Raw genomic sequence first — 15562 nt, forward strand, 5'->3', positions numbered from 1 at the left:
GTAAATGTACGTCGGTGAACTTCAAAGGTTTTCTAAAGGAAAAAAAAAAGTAGCAGCAAAGCTAAAGCAAATACTAACAATTAAGTCATGGTTTTTGTTCTCAAACACGACCACCTTCGTACAACCCTCTTTTTTACCCTTTTTGAAATTATAGTTTGGCCCAAGATGTTCTATTTTGGCTGAAAATATCTTTTTATTCAAATTTACTCAGTTTTACTGTTTTAATTTCGGAAAAGTGCCTAAACTATTAATGATATGGCGGTTTTTAAATTTTAACTAGGCCAAGTGGCAATCTTGGGCTGAAGAAAAAAAAAAGGGTCTTATTTCGACTCATTTGATTCGACCCTAGGTTTTCTTACCTGGGTCACAAAATTACACTAACCCATCCTTTTAGCTTATGATTTTCTTTGGGGTGCAGGAAACAATAAATAGTGGTATTACTAAATCTTAAACTTATAATTTAAAATGGTCACATCAGACACTACAATACCCAACTTCCATTGATATCCCGAACACAATTCTTTCCTTCTAATGAATGACACGGAAAAAAGTTCAAAAACTCATTAAAAATTGTGTTTAGAACACACCGTGATGTATTTCATTAAGTTAATTATGAGAATAATGAGCTATAGTAATTAGTAATAGAAACATACAAAATCATTTCTTACTCTTCTTATTATCTTTTCCATTGCAAAACAGAGACCCAAATCCAAACGGGACATTTTTAGAATTGGACTAATCCAAATAACATTACCATAATTAGGCCCTGGTCCATAATTCTTTCTCAATGGTGGCTTTTGCGATGTGTAAAAACTAGCTGCTGCTGATGAATTCTTCATTTGGACACTACTCTGTTTATGTACTGATTGCTTTGAATTAGGCACTGAACCAGTAGAATTGTTGTGGGATAATAAGAGTGATGACCAAAATGAGCTTTCTTGTGTGTATTAACACAATGAACACTACTGCTTCTCTAGATACCCAAAAGGAATTAGAATTAGACTGATTCTTTTGCTGCTGCTCTCATTTGGTCTCTTACATTAAAATTTCATTTTCTAATGAGGAAAGAAAACCTGGGGTCAGATGGATTAATGTAATTTTTTGACACAGACAAGAAAACTTAGGGTTGGATAAGGTAAATGGGTCGAAATAAGACCTATTTTTTCCTTGTTGGAGTTTTTACAGCTTGATTATTTTTTAACTATTATTTAAAAAATAACATCATTTATTGTTTATTTCATAAAGTATAATTTTTTTTATTATTAGCATATTATAAAAATTAAGCTCAACATTTAATAAGTTAACTGACTCACTAATCACAGGAATTACTTTTTTCGTTCATCTCCATTCTCCCTTTTCAACATTCATCTTTTTCACTCCATTTTTTAAAATCTGATGCATATGTGTGCCACCTAAATTCAAGATGTATGAATTTATACGTATTTTATACTTTGTATATCAAATATCACTTTAATTCAAAATATATTTTTATGTATATAATTTTTGTATATTTATTTGTGAAGTGCCATCTTATTATAAGATGTATTTTTAATGTATATTTCAAATATATTTTATACGTCAAGTGCCATTTTAATTCTGGATGTATTTTTTATGTATATTTATATGCCATCTTAATTAAATTTAAGATATATTTTTTTATGTATATTTCACATGTCTAAGTGTCATCTTAATTAAAGATGTATTTTTATGTATTTTATATGTGTTAATTCAATGTATATTTTTTTTTATATATGTTTTGTATGTATTAACATATATTATTATCGAAGTAAGATCTTTATGTTAAGAAAGGAAGAAAGAAAGAAGAGAAAAACATAATAAAGATAATTAAAAAGAAAACGAATGGAACAAATTTAGAAAATATATTGGCTTCGACAGAAAACAAATTTAAGAAGATGAAGAAAAAGAAGGAAAACTAATAGATAAAGAGAAAAAAGGCATGATTTTTGTACAAAGAATTATTGACTTTCCATTCAAATTTCTTATGTTTAGGGATTAATAATTAATATTCCTATTTTAATGGAATTGTGTGCTACAAGTATAAATATTTTTCTGTCACAACTGTAATATTGGGTTTTATGCTAAGAATTTATTATATTTCTTTTAAACTGTGACAGTTATGTAAAGTTCCCCTTTTTGTTGGGATTTGGCATGGCATGACAACTAGGTCCAACAATTGGCATAAAAAATTCAACGTTTTAGGATTTGGCATATGGTAGCCTAAAATTATTCCCTCTCTTCTAATGGCTCAACCACCATCCTAAAAATAAGCCCCATCAAAATTATTTTCCTTAAAAATAGAAAAATATATTTAAAACCCTCTCTCTCTTGTCTCATAGCAACCATCATCTTATAAATTAGGTTCCATTTCCTTCAGTAGTAACCGAAAAAACTCCCAAATATTTTTTAATTATTTTTTAAGTCTCCCAAATATTTTTTTAATTATTTTTCTAGTTTATTTATCTGTATATCTAAATATATATAACACAATAATAATTATATTATTTGTATATCACAGTGTATAACATAATAATAATGTGCATATAAAAATATTATATTAAAATTTTATTTTCTTTCTTTGTATAACACATTTCATATTGAAAACTCAAGTTCAAGACGACTCCACATGTGTATCCCGTGTATATCTCTATGTACATCAATGATATCTCATGTATATCATGTGTATGTGTGTATATCCATGAATTATATTTATGGTATACAATATGATATACAAGGGCGTTAATAAATAAATTGTATTGTATACACGATATACAAAGTGATATACACAGATGTCCTTAAAAACCTATGAACACGATATACAAAGTGATATACACAGATGTCCTTAAAAACCTATGTGTGATATACACTGATGTACACGATATACAACATGATATATACATGTCGCAGTTGGATTTTAGGTCTGATGTTTTACGTGAAACCAGTCTAAATTACTTCTAATCTTGCTCAAATTTTGCATATAGCCTCGTTTAGGTATTTTCAACCAATTTCAATCACACCCATTCATTCAATCCAACAAAGAAAAAGAAGAGAGAAGAAAAACAAAGTTGAAATGTATTTTTTTTTTCCTCTTAGTTTTTGCTTCTGATTTTCTCTGATGTGAGATCAACCTTACCTTTTCATTTCACTGTTTTTTTTTTTGCATAATTTGCATGAATTTTTTGCTAAATTATGAGAGCGAAAGAGAAGAGATAGAAGAAGAAATACAAGGAGAGAAAGGGGGAGGGAAGCAATGAACAATAAGAGAAATGAGCGGCGAAGGAGGGGGGAGCAGACGGTTTGGGGCCAATTGTTTGAGAGAGAATATATAAGAGAGTAGTTTTTTTAGGATTTGGCTATATAATGCCAATTGTGTGGGGTTATCTTTGCCAGACCTAATATAAGACTCAAAATTGTCAATTCCTGTCATGTGTTGTCACATTATGCCATTTTCTCTTTTTTGTTTCAGCCCGAGATAACCGTCACATCATTAAATTGTAGGCCCATAGGATCTGCCATTAGACACGATGGTAATTTTATTAATAGAATTACTGTCATGTGCTTTTTTGAACGGATAGATGGACGGAGGGTATTTGCAAACCATTTAGTAAACGGTAGGGGTAGTTTAGACCCTTTTCCGTTTTAATTTTAACCTTATATGAACCTCAAAAAGCATTGGGATTTTAATGATTATTTTTTCGAAAAGACAAGCAAACCGTAATTCTGAGGTCGTTTGGTAGGTTGTACGAGAAGAGTATTGAATATGGTATATTAGTAAAATTGAGATTTGTTATGTTGAGATTAGTTCTTGTCGACTGTTTAGTTTGGTGTATTAAAGGTTTTGAAAGGAAAGTTTATCTTTATACATGCTTATCCATATATTAAAAATTATAATATTACTAATACTATAGGTTGCTATATATAAAAATAATATTAAATAAGGTATATAATTAGTACAAGTATAATAAAAAATTAAATAATATTAAAATTAATATATGTATTATTTTTCCTAATATATTCTGCCAAAGTGTTATCTAACCAAAGGCAAACATAACAGGTGCTGGAGGCTGTTGCGCGAGTCCTCAGTTAATTGACGGCAGAGGCCCAACATAATGTTCACAAAAGTTTGACGGGACGACGCATTTGGGGAATATGCTCCTTTTGCGGTTTTGCCTATGGAGAATTTCTTGCTTGAGAGGACTTTCCGATTCTCAACTCCCTCTCCATTTCCATTTGCAACTTCATTTCTGTAAGCAATGAGCTTGAATAGAGCTCCTCAAATATAGAACCCTAAACCCACCTTTAGGGGAAGTGCCAACTATTTTTAGATTACATCAGTCTTCTTTTTCACGCATTGATGCCTACCCCTCGTGTTCTCTCTGCTCTTCGCCGCTTTCGCCATACCTATCAAGGCTCCCATTCCGGTTCTCTATCTGCAGCGCTCTCACCTTTACAAAAGAAATTTGATTTTGATAATTTTCACTTTTGCCCATCTAAACTCCAAGAAGAAGAAACTGAACATCATTTCGATGCTTACCATAAATTTCATTGCAATCCGAGCTCCCAGATCAGTGGAGGAATTCCGTCACCGTCTTCATTTGCATTGCGCAGTATATTCTCGGTTAATTCCTCACGAAATGTAGTCTTATTGTCTTCAATTTCCAGAAGAAATAGTCATCTGTTCTTCAGCCGGGGTGAGCAAAATATTAGTCTCTATATTTAAATAGAGTTGTTCACTTTGTGTAGTTTTAGGATTATGTTTAACAGAATTGCTCTTTTGCAGGTTTGATTTCCAGAGCTAAGAAGATAAGGACGATTGAGGTGGATGATCATGGGTAACGTGTGTTGTTCTCCTCATATATGATGCTCTTCTATTTTCTTTTAAGGCACAACAATTGCATAAATGGCCTTACTGGTTTCTAGAATCTGCAAATTTAACCTTATTGTGCTGTTAGGCGCATAACTAATCCCTCATATATGTTTGGCGAGTTATTTTCTGATCCATTTGTTAGTCCCTCGTGTGTCCGACCAATAATGACGTCCTTTTGCTTACATCCGGTAAAAGGACATGTCTGTAATTTGAGATCCTAGAGGGGTTGAAACTTTGAAGTTAAACTGCCACAAATCAGATGGCATTCCAGAAACTTTGAAGTTAAACTTGAAGGTGGGAGTAAGTGATAATTCCAGAATCAATCAGATGGCATTCAATAACATTAAGTGGATGTCTCCATTCTGCTTAATTTGGACTCCATTTGGTCGGACATAGAAGTGTTTCTTATTGCATAGTGGAAAATGACTTCAGTCTCAAAGTTATTTGTAGTTTCTCTGGATTAAAATGCATACATCAAAACCTTCTCTTTTACAATCGTGACAACCTACCATCGATCAAAAACAGGAAAATAATTCTCTTTGCTAAAACTATGAATCTCTATGCTATGTCACCTTAATTTCTTCTTTTTCTGTTGCCGTAGCCAGCGAGCAGTCACAACAGCTTTATGGTGCAATTTTCTTGTCTTTTCCCTGAAGTTTGGGGTCTGGTTTGTCAGTTCCAGCCATGTCATGTTGGCTGAAGTTGTACATTCAGTTGCAGACTTTGCAAATCAGGTATTGCACATCTTTTAAACTAACACGGCCTGGTATGTGCAAAGTTCCATCTCTAAAACTTCATCAGTCAAACAATGTTGATTGCTCACTTTGTAGGCACTTCTTGCGTATGGTTTAAATAGCTCCAGACGTGCACCAGATGCTATCCACCCGTAAGTCTCAATACCTTGACATTGCAGGCACCATTTTTTTTTATTTATAAATTTAAATTTCTCTTGTATTTAGCACACTTCAAGTTTCCAGTATAGTAGTATTTGCTTGCATTGCAAAATGAACATATTTACCATTTATTTGGTGAATGTGCAACTGTATCATACAAGATATTTGGTTTTCACATATACATGCCTGTGCAAGGCTTAACAACACTATATCAAACACATGATGAATGAAAGATCTTAGACCACCGCTAGAGTGGAATAGTTGCTCTTTTTCTTGTGACATGTGTTTTGGAGCTATAGAGGCTTATGAACTTTTTGAATTCTTATTTTTATCTCTGCAGATACGGCTACTCCAAGGAAAGATTTGTCTGGTCTTTAATATCTGCTGTTGGTATATTTTGTCTTGGTTGTGGTGCTACAATAGTTCATGGAGTTCAAAACTTGTGGACTTCTGAGGTACTTTAATTGAAATACAGTGATCCATCATCTGTTGTTGAATACTGTGCTTTCACATCAACCAGAACTGTATTTCTTTGTATGTATATGTTTCAGCAACCTGCAAATATTGGATATGCAGCACTGGTGATTGGTGGCTCATTCATTATAGAGGGTACAAATTCTTCTCTAATCTCCAATGAATACAAGTAGCTAGAATTTCATTACTGTTATGGTTTTTACCCCTTATCTCCCTCTACATTTCGTTCCTGACCCTGGACTTCTTTTAGGTATTTCTCTCATTGTAGCTATACAAGCTGTCCAAAAAGGAGCTGCCGCAGAAGGAATGACAGTGAGAGATTATATTTGGCGTGGCCATGATCCTACAGCTGTGGCTGTCATGACTGAGGTGACCAACATGTTTTCTTGAGCTCCTACTCATGATCTCTTTGTCAGTGATCTGTAATGTATGTTCAATTTGTAGGATGGTGCTGCAGTTACAGGCCTAGCCATTGCTGCTGCATCACTGGTTGCTGTAAATGCCACTGGAAATCCAATTTATGATCCCATTGGTTCCATTATAGTGGGCAACCTTCTAGGAATGGTATGTGATGCTAAACCTTCTAGGAATGGTATGTGATGCTAAACCTTAAACCTGTGCTGAAGTTCAAGCATTGTAATCTATATGTATTTTCAGTGTGTGTCAGCTATCAGCATATTAAAAAATTAGAGTTCAAAATTGATCTTTTAGTTGAAGTTAGGGATTGTAAATATATCTGTTCTGCATGTGCACAAAGTTGAGAATTTGGTGACAACCTACAGATTGTAGTAAACACTCGTACTTTGGTCCTTCCTATTAGTTATTTTGTGTACAGCAGGAGGTCGAGGTTGATACTGAGCGTTCACAGTGTTGTGACTACTAACATAATGAATTGTATGATACATTACATCAAGTATGATTTATTAGAAACATGGCTGCACTATTAAAGATGTCACAAAAGTTATCACCAATGTTGTGAGTCCAACAATGTCATATGAGAGTGAATATTGGCCTCTTAGAACCACCATATCGGATGAGTATTATAATTATAAACATGCAAATGTTAAGATAGATGTGCTATTATACAAGATTAGATAAGATTTGAAATGATCACATGTGCCAGAAGGTGAAACTAGCATGATTTGAGGGAAAACTGAGAGAAGGTTGCATGACATGGTTTCGTAATGTCCAATGTTGACCTCCAAATGCACCGGTCAATAGGTGTGACAACATGATTGGAGGTATCAAAAAGGACAAGGCAGACTAAAATTGATTTTAGAATAAAGGACGAGGTTAGATCATAGGGAGGGAAGTTGTGTCAAAAAACCTACAATTTCTTAGAACCCATGTGGACTTGGTGAAGAACAAAATATAATTGAAACAAAGTATCCATATAGGAGAAACCAACTGCTTATGATTAAAGTTTATTCGTTGTTGGTACACTTATAGTACGTCCTGCGTGATGCTGTTTAATAGTTGCCCTTTACCTTAGTTAGAGATTGTACGATCATGTAGGGATAAGCTTGATATTTAGTGAATCCGTGGTCTTAGAGAACCTCTACTTTGTCCTAAAAGACAAAAAAAATGAGTATTAGAATGGAATGGATCAAAATGCAGCAGGATAGATATTGATGATTCATATTGCCAATTCTAGCTAGACAGGAATAGAGTGGTTGTTGTTCTTAGCTCTTATATCTTAATTCTAAAGTTAAGACTGGCATCAAAGTAACTTGGGTTGTCGTGAAGTAGCGTATAGGAGATGTTGATTGAGAAAAGTGAAATTTTGAAGACCCATCTCACGGAATGCTTTCCAGTGTTAGAATGATGCACTTTATGTGATCTTGTTGTGATTGTGATTGTTACAGTGACTGATGATATGGGTGGCTAAACTTGGTTGTCAGTAATAATTGTCTGATGTCTTTACGCTTACCACAATTACTTTTTTTGGAGGGGGAGAGGAGAGAGAGCATATTCTTTGCCGTCATCTCAAACTTAAGCTTTGAAAAAGGGGAGGTTTAATATGCAATTTGGAATGCAGGTTGCGATATTTCTGATTCAGAGAAATCGCCATGCTTTGATTGGTAGAGCAATTGATGACAATGACATGGACAGGGTTCTGCAGTTCCTGAAAAATGATCCAGTATGTTGTTGCTGAATCGCTCTTCTCTGCTAACCTGTTTGCCTAACTAAACCATCCAAACTATACTTGCTACAGGTTGTTGATTCCATTTATGATTGCAAAAGTGAGGTGATTGGACCTGGGTTCTTTAGGTTTAAGGCGGAGATAGGTGATGGGAAATGGTTCTTCATTTCTATTCTTCAGTTTCTTTAAGGTACCTCTTCTAATATGTTGCTTTATATTGCAGACTTCAATGGCGTAGTGCTGGTTCAAAATTATCTAGAGAGAGCTGGACGTGAAGTGTGGGCTAAGCAGGTTATTAGTTTTCCATGCAAACTTTTTAATTCTTCCGCCACACCACCCCTCATTGGGGTTTGAGGGGCGGGGAGGGGGGGCCTGTTTTTGCATTTCAATAGCTGACAACATCAATGGGTTGATAGAAGAAGGCACTGAAAATTTAGACTACTTTCTCTCTTCTAAAATAGAAAGATTGAACACTTCTTTACCATGCCCTTGTGATGACACGTCTTCGGCGCTATCTTGTTGTTTCTCAAGATGACTTCTCTTTGGGAAGGTGTAATAAAAATCAACATAAATTCTTAGAATATAATAATATATCTGCTTGGCACATTGTTTTTTTTTTTGCCTTTTGTTGAAGTGATGTAATATCTGCATGGCACATTGTTCTCGCAGTATATTTTTCGAAATGATTTCTTGCTGTAACATTCTTGAAGATCAGTTAGCTCATCTCTATTTGATTTTGCTGAACAATGCTGACATAGTTCTTGAATTGTCATAGCTTCAGCTTAAATTATGAAGACCATAAACATTATTTCACTTTCTTCTTCACCCTTAGGGCCATGCAGTCTGCAAGCATTATATTTTGATAGGTACAAGCATTATTGAAAAATAATAGCCACTTATTTTCTCTTTTTCATATGTAGTTTCGGGAGGCTTCAGAGCAGAAGGATGATGCAGCATTACTGAAACTGATGTCAATCTATGGTATGCATAACTTTGGAGGTATGATTGTGAATTGCGCATATTACATGCTATGAAACTTTTTTGTTTCTTGGCAGGTGAGGAAGTTGTCACAGCACTAGGGAGTGAAGTTGATCGGCTAGAAAAGGAAATCCAGGAAATAGTTCCTGGCATTAGGCATGTGGACATTGAGGCCCATAATCCAATTGGACCATCCCCATGAGTGTATAACTTAATACTGAGCTACGCAATAACTTTATGTTCAAATTATAACAAAATGAGATACAATTGATGAATTATGGGAAGTATCATTTAGCTCGGGATGCTCTCAACTGAGCTTTCAGTGTAGTACTTGTTTGAAGAATTTGTCGTTTCAGTGTAGGAGATAATGATCCTTTGCTCGTCTTTTTTCTTGTGAGTACAAAGGCAGCTTTTATTCATTTCTGGTGATGGTTTTGCAACTCAGTGAGAACCATTCGGACAGATTTCATATCCATTAACCAGCTTAAAGAATGGTTCCTCGCTTAGTACTCTCAAGTCTTATCATGTGATGCATGAACAAGTGATAATTCAAAAAAGAGGAAAAAGAAAAATAGAGGAATGGCTAAGACCGTCCTTGGTTCTTTCCTTTAGGTGTACATAAGCGTTTGAACCTTATTGCAGACAAAAGCCTTGTATTTAAGTGAAGGGTAAAGGAACATGCTCATTATGACCCGAGTATCGACTCGTGGCGCACTAGTACTCAGAGATTTCTTGATCGTCAAAAAATAAAGGTATTTAAGTGAAGGGTAAAGGAACATGCTCATTATGACCCGAGTATCGACTCGTGGCGCACTAGTACTCAGAGATTTCTTGATCGTCAAAAAATAAAGGATGGATGGTTTAGATTTTCAAGGAGCATCCACTAATACAAACAGAAAAGGTGCTGAACCGTTTTATCTTTCACAGACCGTTATAGCGACAAACTTCTTTGAATTTATTTAATTTAACTAGTTTCTGGACATGTGCGTTGCACGTGTATCTCATACTAATTCGTACAAATATTTTAAAATTATTATAATAAGTATGCGATATGTTGCAAAAATTAAAGGGAAAAATGCAAGCTCAAACTAAAGAATGGCGAGCCTATTTGACCGATATTTATTATCATTGCAAAGCAAAAGCATATAGAAAAATTATTGTCGAATGAACTTAGAAAAATAATGTTCAAACGATTTCAATTATGCAATTCTTATAATATATCAAGTATTCAACTTGACAACATATGTTTTTGCATGTCAACAACATATAATTTAAATGTGAAGCCTTCTTTTTAAAAGATTGATGACTTCTCCTTTTTATACCTGCATAAAAATCTAGAAGTTGTTATTGAATAAAAAAATATTTGTAGAAACTATCAAGAAATTCAATCAACCTACGCCTTCCCTAGGATGGCTAGTAAATCATTGTCAATTTCATGGTGTATATTTACACAATTTGTACAGACATAATAGCTGCCGAAAGATATACTGATATATATATATATATATATATATATATATATATATGCATGTGCGCGCCGGCCATGAGAAAATTCAAAACGATGATATAATCTTTGAAGAGTTTAAAGAGAGATCACAAATCATAAGACAAAACTGACATACAAAATTAAAACAGATCCTAGAATTATAGGAAAACTAAAATTTCACATGCAACTTGCAAATGTGAAGTTGAAAAGACAAGAAATGACATCTTTTCCCCCATGTCTTACCATCCATCACTTTGTTATACAACACCCAAAATGATGTGAAGAGCGAAACCGAAAATGTGAAAATGCAGGAATCACAAAGTGAAGTGACAAAAAAGAGATGTGATCTATTGCAGAGTGAAACCGAGAACAAAGTAAAAAATAAAAAGTAAACCTGTAATCTATTGTAGAGTGAAGTAGGTGAAGTGGAAAAATCAATGGATCATTTGGGGAAAAAGGAATTTTTGACAGAAATAAGAGAAATGTGATACAGTAGACAATTGATGTGAGTGAAAAAAAACTTTAACTGCAAAAATATTCCTATTACCATGGAGATGAAGAACCAAAACTGAAAATTTGCTTCTGAGTAATATGTAATTAAGAAAATTTATAGCTGACAACTTGCATTACTACTATTGAAGATGAAAGAAACTTAATTGAGATGTGAAAATGAAACTGCAGAATAATTTAGAATATGTACAGCGCATTATGAATGCTCTCAGCCTAATTAGATTCATTGAATTGATTGTCTGGAGCATTAAACTACTACTCTAATTAACTCGGCTAATGTCACAACCCAAATCCATGTGACCGGCACTCGGCACATTACCTGACCCGAGCGAACCAAATCATATGTCAAGACCAAGTATAATTATGGAAGCCAATTGAAAATCTTGTACATTTTCAAATCAAGTCACAAAATATATTTTTTTTATTTCCAAAATGATACATGAAACTTTTCATAAAAATGATATAACCAAATTAAATAATTATTTCTTTATGCACCACGTTCACAATCCTATTTTTACAATCCAATGCAACTATCTATGGAGCCTCTATACCAAAGAATAGAACCAACACTTGGAATAATTCCAACAAAAGAAAATAATAAGAAATAATATGATAGCTACCACGGAATAAAAGTAGTGCTTCATCATACCTCGAAAAGAGAGTCATCCTAGGCATGTCCACATATCACGTGCCATACCTTATCTTGAAACACGTAAAGAAAACGGGACCGTGAAGAGGGGGCCCTAAGGGCTGAGTACGCCACAATGATACTCAATAAGTGTCATAAACTCTCTCTAACTCAAGTTCCTAGGACAAGGTTTGATAAAAATAAAGCAAACAATATCTCATACAAAATAGTACTCCATCCGTTTTAATTTAGATGAGGTAGTTTGACTCGACACGGAGTTTAAGAAAAAAAGAAAATTTTTGAAACTTGTGGTCTTAAAAGCTTAAGGGGTAAAAGTTTTGTGGAATCATGACATTTGTGTGGTTATAAAAGCTTCTCATTAATGGTAAAATAGGTAAAATGAAGAGTTTAAATTTGAATTATTTCCAAATTTAGAAATGTGTCATTTATTTTGGAACAGACTAAAAATGAAAGTACCTCATCTAATTTGAAACAGAGGGAGTAATAATTATATTAATTCACGCCTTTTGTCATTTTATATGAAAAGACAAGTGAAATGTCAACCATGATATAAACTTTTAAAATATTTATATCAATTCATGGTTTTTAATAAAGATCATATAGAATTATTTCAATTTCATCAAGTCATTAAAATCACTTTCGGCTCCTTAGGCCTAAACATAAGAAAATCAGTCTTACCTTTCACCGGGAGTACTATACCATCACCGATACAAGAAGGTCAACTAGGTTATATACCTAGCGGCAAGTATCATATACACTACTTGCTCAGGTCGTTTCATCGTAGTGTCGTACGAATCGACTCGGCCATGCTAATAATAGCACAAAATAGTACCCTCTCGAGGGAGAGCACTTTGTCGTAGTCTATACTACAAAATAGCCATCTACGCCTATACCGACAGGTGTAGTTTCATGACGACGAACACAATATATTCAAAGCCAATATCAGTGAACACAAGTAACTCCCAAAATATTTAATACTCCAAAAATATATTCATAGCCAAATAGCCTCAAACTATTTATTTTACAAATTATGATATTTATAGTCAATTCGAACCATTTGAACAAAATTAAATGAAATCCTTTCTCATTTCATAGTAAAGCAATTAACAAAATGAGATTCCAATCCTTACAGATTTAACACGTGTTATGTCAAAATATTAAAATTTTAAAATATTATATTTCCCATGTTATAAAATGAAGATAATAATAGAGCTCAAATGTATAATCTCTTTATTATCAATATAAGTTTTAAATAAAACTTATAATATTTGCCTCAAGTGTCGTTTGACATCAAGTCTGTCGCGACCCAAAATCTCACCTGTCGTGATGGCGCCTATCTCACTACTAGGTAAGCCGGCAATCTCAATAAACCACCATATCTTTTAGGTTTGAAAACAAATATTTAAATTCAACGGAAGAATTCTAGATAAAAATCAGTCCCCAAAATCTGGTGTCACTGAGTACATGATCATCTAATATGAATACAAAGTCTGACTTATAAAATCACTGTCTGAAAATATAGAACAGTACAATAATTAAACAAGAAAGGAATCAAGTCTACGGACGTCAAGCAACAACCTTGATAGTACCCAACAGAATTAACTTCGAAATCTAGCAGCCGCCGAATCCGGGAGCACCTGAATCTGCACACGAGGTGCAGAGTATAGTATGAGTATAACTAACTCAATAAGTAGCAAGACTAACCTCTGGGCTGAAAGTAGTGACGAGCTCCGCAGGTACAGTCCAGTATAAATAATGGTACAAAAATATAGGCATGCTTTCAAGTTCAACAGTTAATCTCAGTACAAGTGAAATAGATCAATACTGCATGATATGAGGAATATGACATCTCAGTAGAAAGACCTCATGTAAATACTGGTCACAAATTATTCAGTCACTCGGTACTGTTTATGGCCAATCCAGCACAGGGGTGTTCCAACCCATATATATATACACATCGACCGACAGTCAGTCACTCAGTACCGTATAAGTCCAATCGAGCCCTGGAGTAATTTATCCCCAAATGTAAGTGATACGGACAATATCCATGTCCAGGTAAATTCATTACAATATAAATAAGTAAGGCAAGTCCATGTCCTGGGAAATCCATCACGAATATATATAATCATCTATGCTCACTGTGGGTGTGTACAAACTCCGGAGGGGCTCCTTCAGCCCAAGCGTGATATAAAACCTTTATGGCCTACTGCAGGCGGGCAGTCCCGATCCGTAAAATAATAAAGCCTATAAGGCCTGCTGCAGGAGGGCAACCCCGATCCATAAAATAGTAAAGCCTATAAGGCCTGCTGCAGGCAGGCAATCCCGGTCTATAAAATTGTAAAGCCTATAAGGCCTGCTGCAGGCGGGCAGCTCCGATCCATATAATAATAATAATGTATAAAGCCATTATGGCCTGCTGCAGGCGGGCAGCCCCGATCCATTTAATGATAACATATATAAAGCTAATATGGCTTGCTGCGGCGCGCAACTCGATCCCATAAATATCCTCACAATGGACGAATATGACTGAGTGTGAAATGTATATTTTATATTTTTTTGAAATAATTAATTCAACAGCAACACGACCCCATGGGTCTAAATAATATTGACACGTAGCCTAAACATGATCTTTAATAAAAGACTCAACTCAATTTCTTTAACACGTGGGAAATGTTCAGATAATAACATGACTCTTTAATTTTTACAACTTCATATGATTTATTCAAGCCACAATTTCTATGGTGCACATCCACACACTCGTCAACTATCATGTGCGTCACCTCCAAACAGTTTGTATAACACCAATTCGGAGATTCATACCCTCAAAATCAAGTTTAAAAGTGTTACTTACCTCAAACCGTATAATTCCTTACTCCGCTATGTAATTTCTCCAAACGCGTCGAATCTAGCCACAATTAATTCGATTCAATCAATAAAATTTATTGGAATTAATTCCATAAGAAAATACTAATTTTCCAGCAAAATATAAAATTTAGCTCAAAAATCGCCCGTGGGGCCCATGTCTCGGAACCTGACAAAAGTTACGAAATATGAACGCTCATCCAACCACGAGTCCAACCATATAATTTTTACCAATTTCCTACATCAACTCGACCTCCAAATCCTCAGTTAAAATCTATGAAAATTTCTAGCATTTTCAATCCAATTCACTGATTTAGGGATAAAAACAGCAATGGATTCGGGTATTTTAATCAAAATTGAGTTAAGAACATTTACCCCGTAGTTTTCCTTGAAAATTTATCAAAAATCACCTCTTCCTGAGCTCCAATTCGTCAAAAATGAAAAATGGTACGAAGTCCCATTTTCAGATCTTAAACATTTTGTCCAGGTTCGCATTTGCAAATGAACAATACCCCCCATGAACAGTGTTTTCGCAATTGCGAATGAACAGTACCTCACCAGAAACCAACAAACTCAAACTTCTCCGAAATGATCAGAAACCACCCTGAAACTCATTCGGAACCTCCCAGACACAAATCATATATGAATTTCAATCATAAAACATGCTACGGACCTACTCGCG

At 34.5% G+C, this 15562-nt stretch overlaps 1 protein-coding gene across 1 annotated transcript; it reads left to right on the top strand.

Annotated features, from left to right (window-relative positions):
* The first annotated feature begins 4047 nt into the window (after window positions 1-4047).
* Window positions 4048-9698, top strand: LOC107800991 (metal tolerance protein C4). Its single transcript, XM_016624259.2, has 13 exons — window positions 4048-4709; window positions 4799-4850; window positions 5487-5619; window positions 5716-5771; window positions 6119-6233; window positions 6330-6387; window positions 6503-6621; window positions 6697-6816; window positions 8291-8392; window positions 8468-8540; window positions 8619-8686; window positions 9316-9376; window positions 9451-9698. The coding sequence occupies exons 1-13, from the start codon at window positions 4373-4375 to the stop codon at window positions 9573-9575; spliced, it is 1419 nt and encodes a 472-aa protein (XP_016479745.1). The 5' UTR covers window positions 4048-4372; the 3' UTR covers window positions 9576-9698.
* Window positions 9699-15562: the final 5864 nt, after the last annotated feature.

The sequence above is a fragment of the Nicotiana tabacum genome, chromosome 22, assembly GCF_000715075.1.
Source record: "Nicotiana tabacum cultivar K326 chromosome 22, ASM71507v2, whole genome shotgun sequence".
NCBI classification, from domain to species: Eukaryota; Viridiplantae; Streptophyta; class Magnoliopsida; order Solanales; family Solanaceae; genus Nicotiana; species Nicotiana tabacum.

Bases quoted from the DNA above. Each gene is read 5' to 3' on its own strand.
- LOC107800991 (XM_016624259.2), top strand. From the start codon at position 4,373: ATGCCTACCCCTCGTGTTCTCTCTGCTCTTCGCCGCTTTCGCCATACC. The intron at 4,851-5,486 runs GTAACGTGTGTT...CTGTTGCCGTAG, and splicing joins ATTGAGGTGGATGATCATGG to CCAGCGAGCAGTCACAACAG. The intron at 6,817-8,290 runs GTATGTGATGCT...TTTGGAATGCAG, and splicing joins TGGGCAACCTTCTAGGAATG to GTTGCGATATTTCTGATTCA.